This window comes from Chiloscyllium plagiosum, chromosome 13 (genome assembly GCF_004010195.1).
Source record: "Chiloscyllium plagiosum isolate BGI_BamShark_2017 chromosome 13, ASM401019v2, whole genome shotgun sequence".
Taxonomy (NCBI): Eukaryota; Metazoa; Chordata; class Chondrichthyes; order Orectolobiformes; family Hemiscylliidae; genus Chiloscyllium; species Chiloscyllium plagiosum.
In genome coordinates, this window is record NC_057722.1 from 58,661,591 (window position 1) to 58,679,319 (window position 17,729).

At 40.3% G+C, this 17,729-nt stretch overlaps 1 protein-coding gene across 8 annotated transcripts in view; it reads left to right on the forward strand.

Annotated features, from left to right (window-relative positions):
- tp63 (tumor protein p63) overlaps window positions 1-17,729 on the forward strand; it is a 296,932-nt gene that overhangs the window by 105,020 nt on the left and 174,183 nt on the right. For all 8 annotated transcript variants that reach the window (XM_043702548.1, XM_043702550.1, XM_043702549.1 and 5 more), the window contains exon 2: window positions 13,605-13,730. In XM_043702548.1, the coding sequence (XP_043558483.1) occupies window positions 13,605-13,730 (126 nt within the window). The remainder of the gene's footprint in view (window positions 1-13,604; window positions 13,731-17,729) is intronic.

The following is a 17,729-nucleotide window of genomic DNA, read 5'->3' on the forward strand; positions in this document are numbered from 1 at the left end:
CCTCCCCCCTTGTCTGCCATATTTCCAGGCCATTTATTCTGTACCCATAGTGGAAAAGCTATTTCTCTTGCATCATACTTGCACGTCACTTTAAGCATATGCCCGCTCTTTCTTTTCTTTCCTTTTCTTTTGACAGGTTAAGCTTCCCTTTTCTGCAGTCTGGCTGCTTGTGATTTTGTAAACCTCTAAAGACTCACCTATCAGGTTCCTTCTCCAAAAGGAGAACAGTCCAAGCTGCTTCAATCTATCCTCAGAACTGAAGTTGTTAGGAATGTTTTGACTAATTGCCAGTATCAATGGCTTTACTATTGCTGAATTTAAAAGTGCGCTGAGTTCCCAGATTTATCTGATTTTTTAGACCTAGGTTGATAAGCTTGGACCTGGTTTCTGTATTTAACAAGGATTATTAAAAGACTCCAGCTACAGGTAATAATCTATGAATCATTGGCATATAATTTTAATAGTTAAAGCTCGAATTCTGTTATACATTTCCCTTAGAATTCACAGGAAAGAAAATGTGTTGTGGGTGGAGGAAAAACTTGCAAAGCAGTTTCGTGCTTTCAGTTCACAACATTTGCTGAGTTGGTTCTTCTGATTGCGTGCTCCTTCTTAGCCTTTCTTTCTAGACGAGTCTACTGGTTTGCAAGAGGCATAGGGTGGTTGGTTCACTGACTTATGAATTGAAAGTCAGAGTTTATGGCAGCTACTGGAAGAAAGATTAACCGGTTTACTTCATACTTAAAGTAACGTTTACTGCAGAGACCAGAGATAGCTCCTGAGTAATTTTGTGCAAATAATACTTGACAACATTGTTGATTGCCTCTTCTGTCACTTTTTTTGTTGATGGAAAGTAGGCTGATGGGTGTGATATTTGGCTGGATTGGATTTGTCTTTTTGTGTACAAGGCATGCCTATACAATTTTCTGCAGTGCTGGACATATGGCACTGTTGTAGCTGTACTGGAACCATTTGGTTAAGGTATGACTAGTTCTGGAGCATCAGTCTTCAGTACAAACCCCTGACTTGTCAGCGCTCATAGCCTTGGCTGTATCTACTGTCTTCCATCTGATTCATAACGTCACATGGAGTGAATTGAATTGATTGAAGACTGGGATCTCAGGGGAAGGCAACCCTTGTATCTTGACGCATTTCTGGCTGAAGATTACAAATGCTTTATCCTTTGTGATTTACATTCATGTATCAGGTCCTGGAGGATGAAATATTTCTGGTCATAAACATACAATAGGTAATAGCAAAACTGTAGGAAGTGTACTGATTAAACCAGAAAAAGAGAAGTAATAAGCAGGCGAATAAAACATCGGTGCTGAAGGACAGGTTATAATGTATAGCCCAAATAAGAGTTCTGTATATGAATGCATGAAGCCTAAGGAATAAATTAAATGCAGAAGATACAGAATTTAACACTTACCAACCAGTTCAAAAACAGTTTCTTCCCTGCTGCTATAAGATTATGAATGGACCTGAGAGAAAGTGAAGACTGCAGATGCTGGAGATCAGAGTCGAAAAGTATGGTGCTGGCAAAGCAGCATCCGAGCAGCAGGAGAGTTGTTGTTTTGTGTCGACTCCCCTGCTCCTTGCATGTTACTTGGCCTGCTGTGCTTTTCCAGCGCCGTGCTTTTCGACAGTAGAATGGTCCTCTTTAACCTCGAATACAATGTTAACCTTGCTTTTATGCACCTCCTGTGCAGTTGTAACCTTGTATGCCTCACTCTGTCTAAGCACCATATGATATACATATCCTTGTATGTTAAGTTCTGTCTGTACTGCACGCAAGACAAAACTTTTCACAGTACTTAGGCACGTGTAACAACAAATCAAATAAATGAGCTGCTGGCCCAAATTAAAATTAGGGATATGATATAATAGCCATTACCAAGTTGGTTGGGATTGAGACTAAATGTACCAGGTTTTAAGGTTCTAATGTTGACTCTACTTTCTTTGCACATTGCTGGCAGATCTGCTAAGTTTTGTCATTTGTTTTTGTTTCAGATTTCCAACATTCACAGTTTTTTAAAAATAATGTTTACAGGATAGACAGGGAAAATACCTGAGCAGGTGGACTACCCTTACTGATTAGAAACAGATTTACATTGTTGGAGAAGGATATAATGAGTGGAAGGCATGGGTGGAACTGAGGAACTATGTAAGATCTAAAACTGTAATAGGTATTGTGTAGAAATAGGCAAATGTGCAGCTTAGCGCAAATACTGTTAATAGGAGATTTTAACTTTAACATAGATTGGGAGAGGTGGACAAGCACCTCTCAGAAAGCCAGTGAATTTTTGGAGTGTGTCCAGGATAGTTTCCTACAGCAGTATGTCCAGGATTCAACAAGGAGGCAATGATATTGGATTTCGTAACGAGGAATGAGCTGCATTTAGTTAGTAACTGCGCATGTGTTTATCAAATAGTGATCCTAATAGAGTTCAAAGTAGCATTTGAAAGCAAAAAGCATAAATCAGCTCCTATAGTTTTACATTGAAGCTAGGGGTGGGAGTTGGCTACTCGATCTCTCTGACCTGCTGCACTTTTCGATATGATCATGGCTAATAGTCAAGGTCAATACCTTAATCCTGTCCTTCTCCATATCCCTTGATCCCTTTAGCCACAAAATCTAGATCTACCTCTCTTTCTTTTTTTTTGAAAACATATTTGGCCTCGACCACTTTGTGGTCGTGAATTCCACAGCTCACTACTTTTTTGTTGGGTAAAGAAATTTCTTTTCACCAGATTATTCTCCAACAGGTTTATTTGGAAACACTAGCTTTCGGCGCTCTGCTCCTTTATCAGGTGGTTGTGGAGTATAGGATTGCAAAACACAGAATTTATAGCAAAGGTTTAGTGTGATGTGGCTGAAATTATTATATTGAAAAAGACTTGGATTACTTGTTAAGACTTTCATCTTTTAGAATGACCATGTTGGTTTCAGTTCTCAAACAGATCATTGTTCGTAGCAAACTGCCCAGCTTCAGGACAATATAGTACAGCCTTGTTACAGTAGATGCTGCAAGACATGTCAGAATATCAACACGGATGCCACCATTACGCATGGGGACACCTTCCAGCATGTCCATGGCAGGTACTCATGTGACTCAGCCAACATTACCTATCTCATGTGCTGCAGGCAAGGATGTCTTGCGGCATGGTACATTGGCGAGACTGAGTAAAGGCTGTAGCAACAGATGAATAGATACCACACAATAATCAACAGACAGGAGTGTTCCCTCCCAGTCGGAGAACACTTCAGTGGTTCAGGACATTCGACCTTGGACCGTCGGATAACTCCTCCAAGGTGGTCTTTGGGACAGGCAACAACGAAAAGTGGCGGAGCCAAGTTCGGTTCCCATGACAGACAGTTGTCTCGCTCTCACATATGAAAGAACTGCAATCAATATGGTCATTCAAAAATATGAGAGTCTTAACAAAGAATCCAGGTCTTTTTCAATATATAATTTCAGTTACATCACACTGTAAACTTCTAAAAGTTCTGTCTTAAATCTTATACTCAGGAACCAACTGATGAAGGAGCAACGCTCCGAAGGCTAGTGCTTCAAAATAAACCTGTTGGACTATAACCTGGTATTGTGATTTTTTTTAACTTTGTACACCCCAGTTCAATGCCAGCATCTCCAAATCATAAATTTCTTTTTATCTCAGTCCAAAAAGATGTACTATTTATCTTTTTTATGACCTCCTAGTTTTAGGCTCCTCTGCACCCCCCATCTTCAGGAACATCTTTTTGTATTTAACCTGTCTAGTCCTGTTAGAATTTTATAGGTTTCTATGAGAAATAGATGATCTTGAACAGTTGGTATTTTCAGTAGAAGAAAATGATCACTTGCGAGAAGTCCTGAGGAAATTAATAGTGGATTGACAACAGGGTGTGAACAAAGTTAACCTAAGTAATGAGGAAATTAATGGAATTAAGGAGTGACAAATTCCCAGGACCTGACTATTTCCATTTGAGGAAGTCAAAGGAAGTAGGGGAGCACATTGTAGATGTCCTAACGATAATCTTTAGACACTGGGGTTGTCCCTCTGTATTGGAAAATTGTGGGGGAGGCGAAGGCCTAGTGATGTTATTGCTGGGCTGTTAATACAGAGACCCAGGTAATGTTCTGGGGATCTGGGTTTGAATCCTGCCATGGTAGATGGTAGAATTTGAATTTAATTTTTAAAAAATGGAATTAAGCGTCTAATGTTGACCATGAATCCATTATCGATCATCCAATAAACCCACCTGGTTCACTAATGTCCTTTTGGAAAGGAAGTTGCTATCCGTACCTGGTCTAGCTGATGTGATTCCAGACACACAGCAATGTGTTTGATGCTTAAGTACAGCCTGGGCAATTAGGAATGGGCAATAAATGCAGGTCTGGCTAGTGATGCCCAGATCCCAGGAATGAAAAAAAAAGGGAAAACCAGTTAGCCTGACGTCTGTGGTGGGGAAATTGTTGGAGTTTCTAATCAAGGATGGGGCAACTGAACATTTAGAAAATTTTCAGTTAATCAGGGAGACCCAGCATGGATTCATGACCGGTCATGCCTGACAAACCTCATGGAATTTTCTTGAGCTGATGAAGGTAATGGACAGTGGATGTCTACGATTGTTTTTATGGACTTTTAGAAGGCATTTGATAAGATCATGCATAAGACACTATTACCTCAAGTAGGAGCCCACAGAATTAGGATCAAACTACTGACATGGCTGGAAAATTAGTTGACTGGCAGGTCACCGAGAGTAGGGATAATGGTAGCTAGTCATATTGGCAGGATGTGACCAGTGGTAATCTACAAGGATCTGAGTTAGGACCTCAATTATTCACATTATTTATTAACAATTTTGATAGTGACATGGAAAATCATTTATCTAAATTTGCCTATGACACAAAGTTAGGCAGCATTGTAGACCGTGTAGATGGTAGTATAAAATTACAAGGGGATATCGATAAACTAAGTGAATAGATGAAATTGTGGTATATGGAGCTCAATGTAAGCTAGTGAGAAGTTATCAATTTTGGACTGAGAAAGGATAGGTCAGGGTACTTATCTAGATGGTATGAAGTTAAGCACAGTGGATGTCTGAAGAGATCAGATGCATGATCTTTAAAATGTCATGAACAGGTGCAGATAATCATAGCATGCTTCCATACTGTAGAGATTCTATGTAGCCCATCAAGTCCACCCCTCCGCAGAGCATCCCACCCAGCCCCATCCCCTCAAATCTCACCCCATCCCTGTAGCTCTACATTTCACATGGCTAATCCACCTAGCCTGCACATTCCAGAACACTGTGGGCAATTTAGCATTAACGAAAGTGGGTCCTGCAGATGCTGGATATTAGAGTCAAGATTAGAGTAGTGCTGATAAAGCACAGCAGGTCAGGCAGCGTCTGAGGAGCAGGAAAATCGACGTTTTGAGCAAAAGCCCTTCATCAGATGCTGCCTGACCTGTGCTTTTCCAGCAATTTATCATGTCCAATCCACCTAACCTGGTTTCCTCCCACAATCTTTGGATTGTGGGAGGAAACCAGAGCACCCGGAAGAAGCCGGGCAGACATTGGGAGAATGTACAAACTCCACACACAGTTGCTTGAGGGTGGAATCAAACCAGGGTCCCTGACCACTGATCCACCATGAAAGTTAATGGAATGCTGGCCTTTATATCTTGCAGACTGGAGTACAAGGATAATAGTTGTGCTGCAGTTATACAAAACCCTAGTTAGACCCCAGTTGTAGTATGGAGAGTGGATCTGGGGTACCACACCTTAAGAAGAATATAATGACCTTGGATGGAGTGCAAGTTGGTTTACAAGAGTGGTACATGAATTTCTGGTGTTAGACCTGTTTTGTCTAGAATTTTGAAGCTTGTGGGGTGATCATATTGAAATCTTCAGGATATCAACAGAAAAAGACAGACACTGTTGGGCCTTCTAGAACTAGGGGACGTAGTCTGAGAATTAGGCAGGACCATTCAGGAGAGATATTAAGAAGCACTCCTACACACAAAGGATGGTAGATGTTTGAAAGACACTCGCACACATGGCAGAATATGCTGGATTAGTTAATTTTCAATCAGTTTTTGTCAAGCAAAGACGTTTAGGGACATGGGCCAAAAGCCGGTATGTGGAGTTAGGCCACAGATCAGAGATTCTCACATTCAGTGGTGATGTAGGCTTGAGGGGCTGAATAGCCTACTCCCGTTCCTGTATTTGTATTTGTATTTACTTGTCTACCACTATTCATAACTGGATCGAGTAGGAGGGCAGATTTATGATACATTGGTTGTGGGATCACTTAACCTTGTGACTCTCATGCTGCTTTCATTGGGTACCTCCTGGAATCATAGCAAATAGCCTGGATGATGAAGATGGTTAATAATTCCCCTGTATAGATGAGCAAGATGCCCTTAATCCTACTCTATGTTGTGCTGAGTTAGTGCTTACTAACGAAGGTGCCATTCTTGGATGAGGCATAAATCAAGACTTTGCATGCCTGCATTGGCCTAAGTGTAGAAGGTGAAACCCTATTGTTGAAACACTCCCAATTTCATTTGATTTATTATTGTCACATGTACCTAGGTACAGTGAAAAGTTCTGCTTTGCAAACAGTGCAGGCAGGTCATACCATAAAAGTACATCAGGGTAATAGAACAGGGAAAAGGTTATAATGTTGTGCCTGCAGAGAAGGCTCACAAGAGAGCAAGATCAAAGTTAAATTTAAAATTTGAGAGGTTAATTTAGAATTCTAATAGCAACAAGGAAGAAGCTATTCTTGAATCTATTCATACGTGTATACAAACTTTTATATCTTCTGCCCGATTGGTAGAGAGTATAACAGGAGTGGGAAGGGTCTTTGATTATATTGGTTGCTTTCCCGACAACAGGAAGTATTGATGGAGTCAGTGGATTGAAGGCTTGTGTCTGTGATGCACTGGGCTATGCACATGACCCTCTGTAGTTTCTTTCGGTCTTGGAAACGGCAGTTGCCAAAGTACACGGCAGTTGCCAAAGTACACTGATGCACTACAGAAAGCATTCTAACTGAATGCATCAATAAAAATTAAGAGTCTTTGTGGACCTGCTGAATTTCCTTAGCATCACTCCTTCCTCAGGAGGCTACATTTCCTTTACCATTATGTTGACATCAGTGGACCAGGGCCGATTGTTAGTGACCATCACTCCCCAAGAGTTTGACACTCTACCATTTACATGCTGCAACACATCAGAACTATGCAAAAATTAGGAAGGACACCTATTTTCTTCAGAAACGACAGATACACTAATGAGTTTCATCCGCTTATGCCGATTGGACAGACAACGCCAAGAGGACACTATGCACTGATTCACAGTTCACATTACCCTATATCAAGAAAGTATTACAAATGACAGCCAGACTCCTACGACCACTGGGAATCATGATCGCACACAAAATCACAGCCACACTATGCCGACTACTTACAAGTACAAAAGACCCCACACCCACAACATGCAGGACCAACATAATACACACAATCCTGTGTAACAGCTGTCATAAACACTACATCTGACAGACCATCAGAAAACTTGCAATCCGGATATGTGAACACCAACTAGCAACAGAACGGCACAATCAACTCTCCCTCATCTTAATACATGCAGACAAGGAGGGTCATTATTTTGACTGGGACAACGTAACCATCCTAGGACAAGCTAACCAGAGACCTGCATGGGAATTACTAAAGGCCTGGTTTTCAACCCGGAATGCCATCGGCAAGCATATAGAAATAAATCCAATATACAAACTACTGCACAGAAAAACAGGAAATGCCAACATACACTTTAATAGACCAGATCAGATAAATATAAAGCGAAGTAGAACAACAACGCTACAATAAGTCACACTGATGTTACCTAGCATGTGATGAAACATCTGAATGGCAACTCAGCGAGCAAACCAACAACCACACTCGACGACTTCTACCTCAGCACCATTTGTGCAGTCAGGCATGCCTTGCACACACTTCCTAAAGTCATTGATTGGTACCTTCATTTTGCTGACATTGATGGAGAGATTGTTGTCTTTCCTCCATGCCGTAAGCACTCAATCTCTTTCCTGTGCTCTGTCTTGTTTGAGATCTGTCCTACAAAGGTGTCATCAACAAATTTGTAAATGGAGTTAGAACTGAATTTGGTCACACTCGTTTGTGTTTGTGTGTGGTCAGTATGCAACCTTGCTGGGTATTGGTGTTGAGGATTATGGTGGAGGAGGTGTTTTCGGCTATTATTATCTGCAGTCTATGGGTCAGAAAATTGAGGATCCTGTTACAGAATGGGGAACAGAGACCTGGATCTCTGCATTTAGAGATGAGTTTGTTTTGAATTATAGTGTTGAAGGCAGAACTGTAGTCAGTAAGTAGCAGTCTGACATCCAGCCTTGTAATCCAGATGTTCCAGGGATGAGTTTAGGGCCAGGGAGATGGTGTCTGTTGTGGATCTGTTGCGCTAGTGGGTAAATTGCAAAGGATTGTCAAGGATCAAGGTAATTTGGTAGGTTGAAGCTGATGTGAGCCATGACTAATCCCTCAAAGCACTTTATAATTATGGAGGTCAGAGCCACCAGTCATTGAGGCACGCTGCATGATTTTTCTTTTGACATCCCAACGATGGTGGTCTTGAAGTAGGTGGAGACTTCAGCTTTACCTTTAGTACATGGCTTTCTATTTGTTTAAACACATCTCTGGAAGAATCTACACTTCACGGCCTGAGATGTGTGGGTTGTGCATGTGGTTGAGCAGAAAAATCTCAAACATATTGTAATATGTGAAATTGCACACACACATTTTGATCATGTGACTGGTAGTGTAAGGAAAAACTGGTCTCTTTCATTTTAGCAGTTATTCCCCCTATTCAAGTGATTGTCATCGCTGTTCACTGCCAAATGTTGCACAGTTTCAGACTAGCTGGGGTCTGCATTGTCTGTGGGTAGGTCCAGAGTTGGTGCCATCTGCACCAAGCTCCAATCAGTGGCTGCAGCAAAAAATAAAGCAGCTTACAACTTGCACAGCTGCTGACTGAACTTTCAGAGGCTGCAGCTGACAGTGACCGAGACCACTCAGATGGACCAGCTAGGCACCACATCTTCAAACACTATCAGAAGGTATAGTATGATGAGAGAAAGAGAGAGATCAAGAGTAGGGAACTGAGGAGTCCCGAGGAAGATAAAAGTTGATTTGTTCTATGTTCTAGCAGTTATTTTAGAACTGTTTGTTAATATCATGCAAACAAGGATGCTGTAGAAGTGTCCACTGAAAGATAGTCAGTAAAATATGTAAGGCTTTCAGAGTTTATGTACAGAAATTAATAAATTCCTGCATTTAAAATAATGTGGAATAGAGCTATGTTTAAAAACTGTTACTTAAAACTGCTTAAACAAATTTCTAATATAAATGAAGTAAACCAGACCTCAAGGATTTACCTTCCATTCTGAGCTTTCCCGAATAATCCAAGGGGATGTTGAGAGTGGTGACTCAGCTATATTTTCAGATGTCAAGTTGGGTGAAGGTTTATGTAGACATTTAAATATTTTGCACATCACACTGCACTGTGTCATGGGCTAGTCAATGGGGTGTGGGGATACTTTGCGCGAGAGAGAGAATTGTGGTTTGAGTTGGGTGTGGAGGTTCATTTGTGTATGTTGGGGTTGGAGTGGAGAAGATGGAGAGCTGACATGGCGACTAGTAGATGGATGCATAATAGCATGCGGTTTATTCTGTGTGACCAGTCCCTTTTTAGAGTAGGAGGACTGGCGAGCATGATGCCTGTGTAAAGAGTGAGATTGAGTGTTGAGTCGTCAAGATTTAAGATTTGAGATAACAGGCATGATGGAGTGACGGGGAGGGCAGGTGAGAGTTGGCATGATGGGTGGGGGGTAGAGGGGTGAGGGGATTTTATGGTGCTTGTGTGATGGGGGTGTCCTTTGAAACCACTGAAATAGGAAAAGATAGGCATAGGGATGGCATGATGGTGATGGTTTTTCTCGCCTAGTGCGACGAGTAGATGAAGGGAGCAGGAGCTTGGTGTGATGAGGAAGGTTGGATGGAGGGATGTCTGTGGCTGGTATATTGGAATTAGGGGGTGGTTGACACACAGCCTGATGTGAGGTGTATGGCGCTGCTGAAAAAATTCTGGAATAACAGAGAAATCCTTGATTTTAATTCCTTAAAAGTAATCCAATATAAATATAGAACTTTGATTATAAATAGATACTCTGAAAACAGTTCTGTAAAATGCCGGTTGTCTATAAAAATATACTGATCTTATAATCTTAGATTAGCTGAGGTATTTGGAGTGGAAGGAGTCCCCTGAGTTCAGTGAGATGAGATTTTTAATTGCACTGTACACTTTATCCTGCATAAATGTTTATATGCCCTTTTGACTTGTCAATTGAACAATGCATAGACTTAAAGCATAGGGAGTGTAATTTCTGATAATTGTGGCAGATGTTAACTGCTAACCTGGCACAGAGAAATAGAAAATATCTCATCTCCCACAGGGAGCAATAATCTATCTTTGAAAGATTTATGAAAAATGTAAAGCTTTCCTACTTTTTCTCTCTTTGGTTTAATTTAGTATGGCCTATGTCACCAAAGTGTTAAAACTAGTGGAACTTTGTCCTTTTTAGACTGATGCAAGCTTTAAAATGTAAGGCTTAGCTGCCAATTAAGTAGAGGGAAGCACTCATGAATATTGAAAATTTAGATCTATAAACTTGAAATTGATAAATGAATCCATTTTGCAGTTCAGACTTTCATAAATCATTTAGAAAAGTTGAGTTGATTATTTATGAAATGGGTGTTATACATTCCTTGGCAGGTTTGAGAGTCAGGAAATAAAAGAGCAATGTGAACATTTTGTACATACATTGGTATGCATCAGAGGATTAGGTTACATGAAAGGGAAGATGTGGGTAGGACTGTGGAGAGTAAGGGAAATTCCAGAGGACAGTGGAGGGGCACATTCCTTCCAAAATAGTGCTCGACCTTTTGATTGACAAATGTAGTGAATGCTCTGGTTTGACCCTGGGACATCACAACAATTAATTGTGGAGTAGGGTGGGAGTGAACTCTAAAAGCAGAGTTCTCTGATTAATATTGCATCATAACAGACTAGTGATTTGTGAGGATTTGTTTATTTTCCCCCTAGCTCTTATGCAAGCGTTAATTGCAGTAGGATGCAGTTCTGCAGGGGTCAATTGTTGTAGCCTTGGATGCTGCCTTCCAGGGATTAACTAATAGCTGCAATATCCATTCCCCACTGGGAGTTTGTTCCACAGGGATCAGGTGTTTTCACTAAATGGCATGGTATTGTCCAAGTGGCCAGAAGTGTGAATGACTGTACTTCCTTGAATGTTTAACTGCCGAGGGAAGAAAAATTATCAGTGCACAGCTTGCATTTGTCATCTTTACTAGTGTGTATTGGTGAATACTTCTCAATAATATGAACATTGCTGACTTCTTTCCTAACACAGGGACATGGAAAACCATTCTAGTTAATTTCCTAATCCAGCCCTGACTCCACTGCAGCAGACTCATTCTCTCAGGTTCACACCTGGGATGATTCAGTGACCTATTGTCAAATACTGTACATAAATTTTGAGAACAAGCCATAAGGAAAGCAGAGCTGTTTAAAGTGAATTGGTAAATTAGGTTAAATGATAGGTCAATAGAGATGCAGTGGAGATATTTTAAGGTGATATTTCAGAATACACAGAATAGATACATTTCAACATGTAAGGAAAGCTGTATCATAATCTTATATAAAGTCATCTTTAGTTTGTCTTATTGTTGAAGCATTGTTGTTAAAAGTTATATTTAAAGTGTAGATTCTGTCATAGCAAAAGTTAATCTGATTGGGTTAATTAATTATGTAAATAAGTATATTCAAAAGGGAACCAGGTGGTGGTAGTTGTGGAATAAGATGTGTGACTAGTCAAAGTCTGTCCACAAGGGAAAGGTGCTTTGTGTCGAATTTCATCAGCAAGCTCAGAACCGAATTGACACTAGGGGTGAGTAGGGTGAGGAGCTATGAACTTGTCACGTTTCACTTTCAGAATGAATCTAGGTGAAGATTGATCTCTGGCCTGCTCCTTTACCAACCACTGTTAGCCGTTTAGCAAGACCAAAGAAATTATGAAGAACACTTAAAACGTTGGTTGAGTCTGAGCTAGTGTCTTGTCCATTCCTGAATCCCACATTTGGAAGAATTTTTGCGAGGATGCAGGTAAGTTTGAGAGAATTATTGAGGAACTTCTGTAACAAGGATAGGTTGGAGAGCTGAAGTTGTTTGCTAAAGAAGATTAAGTGGTCATTTGGTACAGGTGCTCAGAATCACGAGGAGTCTAGACAGAGTTGGTGGCAAGAAACTGCCCTACTGGCAAAAGGATCGAGAACCAGAGGCATAAATTTAAGGTGAATGGCAAAGCAGTCAGAAGTGACACTTGGGAAACCTTTTTTATGCTGTAAGTGTTAGGTTCTGGAATTGGAATGCAAAGCCTGAGAATTGGAGGCAGGTTCAATGTGGTAGTCAAAGGAAATTGAATAAGGAACCGAACAGAGCAAATTTGTAAGGTCAAGTTGCTCTTGCAGAGACTAGGTACAGACTCATGGTCAAATAACTTATTTTTGCGATGTAACCTGTCAATGATTCCATGAAGTTAGAGGATGGGATGAGATGATTCTTGGAGAAAAGAAATATTGTTGGTTTATTGGGACAAATATTTCATGTGGTAGAACATCTTTTGATTGTAACTCAGGTTGATTGCAGCACATTTTCAAAATCTAAGAGCAGTTTCTATCAGACTTTCAGATTTTTTGGGTGTGGGATAATTTTATATCAATTACAGTATGCCTGGGATATAACCCTCTTTACTGCCTAGAATTACCATTGAATGCTCTCAATTTGAGTCTTGTGTTTTTGTATCTACTGAGGATGGTAATTTGGCTTTCGGTGAAAGGAGAGGAAATGCAACAGATCCTTCTAGTTCTTATAGTTCCCTGTTACTGGATGTATTATCAATAAGGTCCTCCATCAGTGTGCATTGATTTCCTCTAAAAGGGATGAGGGTCACCCATCTAAAAATGTAATTATGAAAATAACTATGGCTCTTCTGCCTTCCACAAATGTCAATGATTTTCTGTCACTGATGAAAAAGGTGTTGCTGGAAAAGCGCAGCAGGTCAGACAGCATCCAAGGAGCAGGAGAATCGACGTTTCGGGCATAAGCCCTTCTTCAGGAAAGGGCTTATGCCCAAAACGTCGATTCTCCTGCTCCTTGGATGCTGTCTGACCACCTGCGCTTTTCCAGCAACACATTTTTTTCAGCTCTGATCTCCAGCATCTGCAGTCCTCACTTTCTCCTAGATTTTCTGTCACTTCCAGGCACTTGTTTTTATCGGAGATCTGTTGGACCGGCATAATGGAGTATTATGACTGGCTAAGTATGGTTTGGTCCATCTAAAGCTGATCACTGTTATCCTTGTTAGGATTTAAATTCTTAAAACCATAATTTGTTAACTTTTCTTTCTCTATTTTTCTTCCCCTTACAGATTGGTAGATCCAGCGGCTCACTTCTCCTGGGTAGAGAGCTGTTGCCATTCCACCATGTCACAGAACACCCAGTCCAGTGACCTGCTTAACCAGGATTGGTTCAAGCAGCTCTTTGAATTAGCACAGTGAGTGATTAATTACGGTATTCCACAGATGACTTGTAGTAAAGGATGCTGTGTATTCACATCAAACATATTGGCATACATCGAGCTGGATTATGGTGATTTTCTATGCATAGGACTATAAGATGCAGGTGCAGACATGAGCTGTTAGCTGATCGAGTCTGCTCTCCCATTCAATAAGATCATGGCTGATCTGATTATCTCCATTCCACTTCTCTGTTTTAACCCCATAATTCTTGATTCGTTTGCTCTTTAACGATCTGTCTTACTTAGCCTAAAGTATACTGATTGACTTAACCTCTACAGCAAGGAGAAAGTGAGGACTGCAAATGCTGGAGATCAGAGCTTGAAAATATATTGCTGGAAAAGCGCAGCAGGTCAGGCAGCATCCAAGGAGCAGGAGAATCGACGTTTCGGGCCTTTCTTTCTGAAGAAGGACACATGCCCGAAACGTCGATTCTCCTGCTCCTTGGATGCTGCCTGACCTACTGCGCTTTTCCAGCAACACATTTTTAAACTCTACAGCCCTTTTCAGTAGGTCATTCCCCAAATTCACTACTCTCAGAAGAAATGCTTTCACATCTCTGTCTTAAACAGATGGCTCCTTACTCTGAAATGATGTCCTGTGATCTTAGACTTTCCACGAGGGGTAACCATCTATTTGTATCACCTCTGAATCTAGTGTTTCAATTAGGTCACCTTTCATTCATCTAACTTTCAATGAGTATGAGTTCAGCACACTCCACATCTCCTCAAAAGAAAATTGCCCCCTCCCTGCAATCCACATAGAGAACTTTCTCTGGATTGCTTCCCATGGCACTATGTCTCTCTTGGATAAGGAGACCTGAAACTGTTCACTCTATTTCAGATGTATGGCCTCACTAATGCCTTGTATAGTTTGAGCACTACTTTGCTATTTTTATAAAAAAGCAAAATACTGCATATGTTGGAAATTTGAAATAAAAATAGGAAGTGCTGGAGAAGCAGCTTCCTGCAGTCTTTGTCCATTTAATACTATACCGCTTCATTCGTCAAGTTCATAACCTCACATTTCCCCACATTATGTTCCATCTAAGTTTTTGCCCACTCACTTAACCTATCTATATCCCTCTGTTGATTTTTTTTGGCATCCTCATATAATTTGCCACTTATTTTTGTATCATCCACAATCTTGAAAATAATACATTCAGTCATGGAACATTTTGTGTTAATTATTGTGGCCCCAGCCATGATCCCTGTGGCATGCTACAAGTTACACATTGCCATACTGAAAATACCCACTTTATCCCAACTTTGTTATTAGTTAGCCAATCCTCTCTCCATGCTAATATACTGCCTCCAACACCTTGGGATCTTATTTTAAGGAGTCTTATGTCACAGTATCAAAAGTCATTGGAAATCCAAATTTAATGCATTTCCTTCCCCTTTATCTATCTGTGATAATGCTGCTCCTTTAACAAAGTTTTTTTTTAGATTAGATTCTCTAGAGTGTGGAAACGTTGTCCTTGATTTTTTTTTGCTGCAGGTTCGTAAATGCAGTGACTCCGGGAAATCTAGGTTTGAAGGGTTTAAGGGCCAGTTTGATTATAGCTAACAGATACTGCCTCAAGAAAAGGCTTTCAATATTTTGAAAAAAACACTTGTATAATGAAAGGGGAGTGGCCGGTTTTCCCAGCTCAGCTTTGCTCTGGTTTGGTTTGGTTTGGTTTCAGAAATCAGTCAGTTGTGAAGCTGCTGGACCCAAATAAGCAGGTCCATGCTGATCTTCCTTCTTACTGACATCTCTCCTGTAAGAACGTGTTGAATTTTTCCTTTTTCTTGCAAAGATGTGTTTATGGGGATTTGGAACAGCATTAAATTGGGATAATCTGTTGGGTTTTTGGATAGGTGGTTCTACATTCTGTTCTCTTTTGTTTGTGTTTAATTTGGTAATCTTGTAAATAAATTGTTTTGTTTTAAACAAAAGTGGTTGGCCCAGCTGCATTATTCCTGGAATATTCACTTTACACCTGCTTAAAATGACAAGCAAAGTCAAGATCTGGGCTACTTTCTTGAAATGTTTTGAGGGTGTCTGGCCTGATCCATAACATATCTGGCTTGTTAACTTTTCAATGAGCTCTGAGCTTTTTTCTTTTTCTTTCTGAAGTATGCTGACTCTACTCCATTATATTATGTATTTTCAAACGCTGTGCTGTTTCATTCTTTATTGTAAACTCTAATCTTTTCCCATTGTACTGTTAAGCTAACTGGCCTGTAATTACTTGTTTTTTTTGGTCTCCCTTTTTGAATGTGGGTGTTTCATTGGCAGTTCTCCAAGAGTTTTTCACCATTGAATGATTCTTTATTGAATTGCTACCAATGCATCTACTATATCTCGAGCTACGTGCTTTAAACTCCGAGGATGCAACCCACCAGGTCAAGGAGACGTATTGGACTTTAGGAGCATTAGTTTCCCTGCTACTTTATTTCTAATCATAGTTATTGTGTTTGTTTCCTCTCCTCCTTTTGCCCTTAATTTATTGAATATTTTTGGGATGCTCATGATACCTTCTGCTGTGAAAACTGATGCAAAGTATTTATTCAACTACTCTGCCACTTCCTGGCTCCCCATTACTTTTACGCCAGCCTCATTCTGTAAGAGGCCTGTGTTAACCAGGGTCTCTGTTCCTTTTTATGTATTTATAACAGTATTTGTTTTCTTTTTTCTAAGAAGTTCCAAGTAACAAAATGTGCATGCAGGAATGTACACAGGAAAGGAGTATATCATTCAGCTCATTGAGCCTTTTCACCATTTCAAACATGACTGATCATCTCACTGCCATTTTCCTGCACTATTCCAGTTTCTTTTGATGACTTTAGTCTATAGAAACCAATTAATTTAAGTCTTGAACTTGCTTAACATTGATTTTTCACAGCTCTTTGGGTAGAGAGTTCCAAAGATGCATCAGCCTCTGACAGGAGGTTGATTGGCATTGCATTCACACAAATTGTATAGTTAAATAGATACTTGAACTCTTAGTCATAATTTTGTTTGAATTTTCCTGGACATTTAAGGATGTGTTGGATCTGCAAATTTAAAGGAAGTTAGGCCAAAGGGAGCGATTCAGTTTGGCAGTTTGTGCAAATCAAATTGCAGAGCTGCAAAAACCAACCAAAAGTTCAGTAAAACCATCACTTCATCTCATAATCCTCTAAATATACTGGGCAATTTGGTCCATAAACCCAGCATACCACATTAACAGTTTTTTCCACAAAGTTGTGCTTATTCTAACCAGTTAATCAATGCAGGTTATATTACAAGAACAGTATTTACAACAATGTAATCCAAACTGAAATAGTGAAAAACATTTACATTGCCAATATATATTGAGTAACATTTGCAATAAAACTGAGGCAGTGAGTAACATTTGCTGAGACAGCCCTCCAGGCTTAGATGGCAAATAACATTTGCAGTGACAGCCCTTCAGGCTCAGAGTAACGTTTACAGTGACAGACCTCTAGGCTCGGGTAGTGAGTAACATTTAGAGTGACAGCCTTTCAAACTCAGTCAGCAAGTAATGTCTACAGTGACAACACTCCAGGCTTAGACAGTGAGTACTGTTTACAGTGACAGCCCTCCAGGCTGCATCTTTGGGTCAGTGAGTAATGTTCACAGTGACAGCCTTCCAGGATATTGTTTACAGTGACAACCCTCTATGTTTAACTACTGTACATTAGATGAGTAGATTCCTGTATTGGTAAATGAAATAACTGTTGGAATAAAGTACTGTAAATATTAAAATACAGTGTAAAAGAAAAATGCAGTGTTTTACTTTCTGGAAGTCTGTTGTGTCCCCTTGTGTGGGGCTAGGTCCAGGGGCTGGTTCTGAGGGGATAAATATTGTCTGACGTGCTGCCTATCTAGTGAGGGTAGCTAGGGGTTTTCTACTGTAGATCTCAGTGGTGTGAAGAAACTACAAGTTGAAAGGTTTTGCCTAGCCTCCAGTCTGAGAGGGGGAGAGG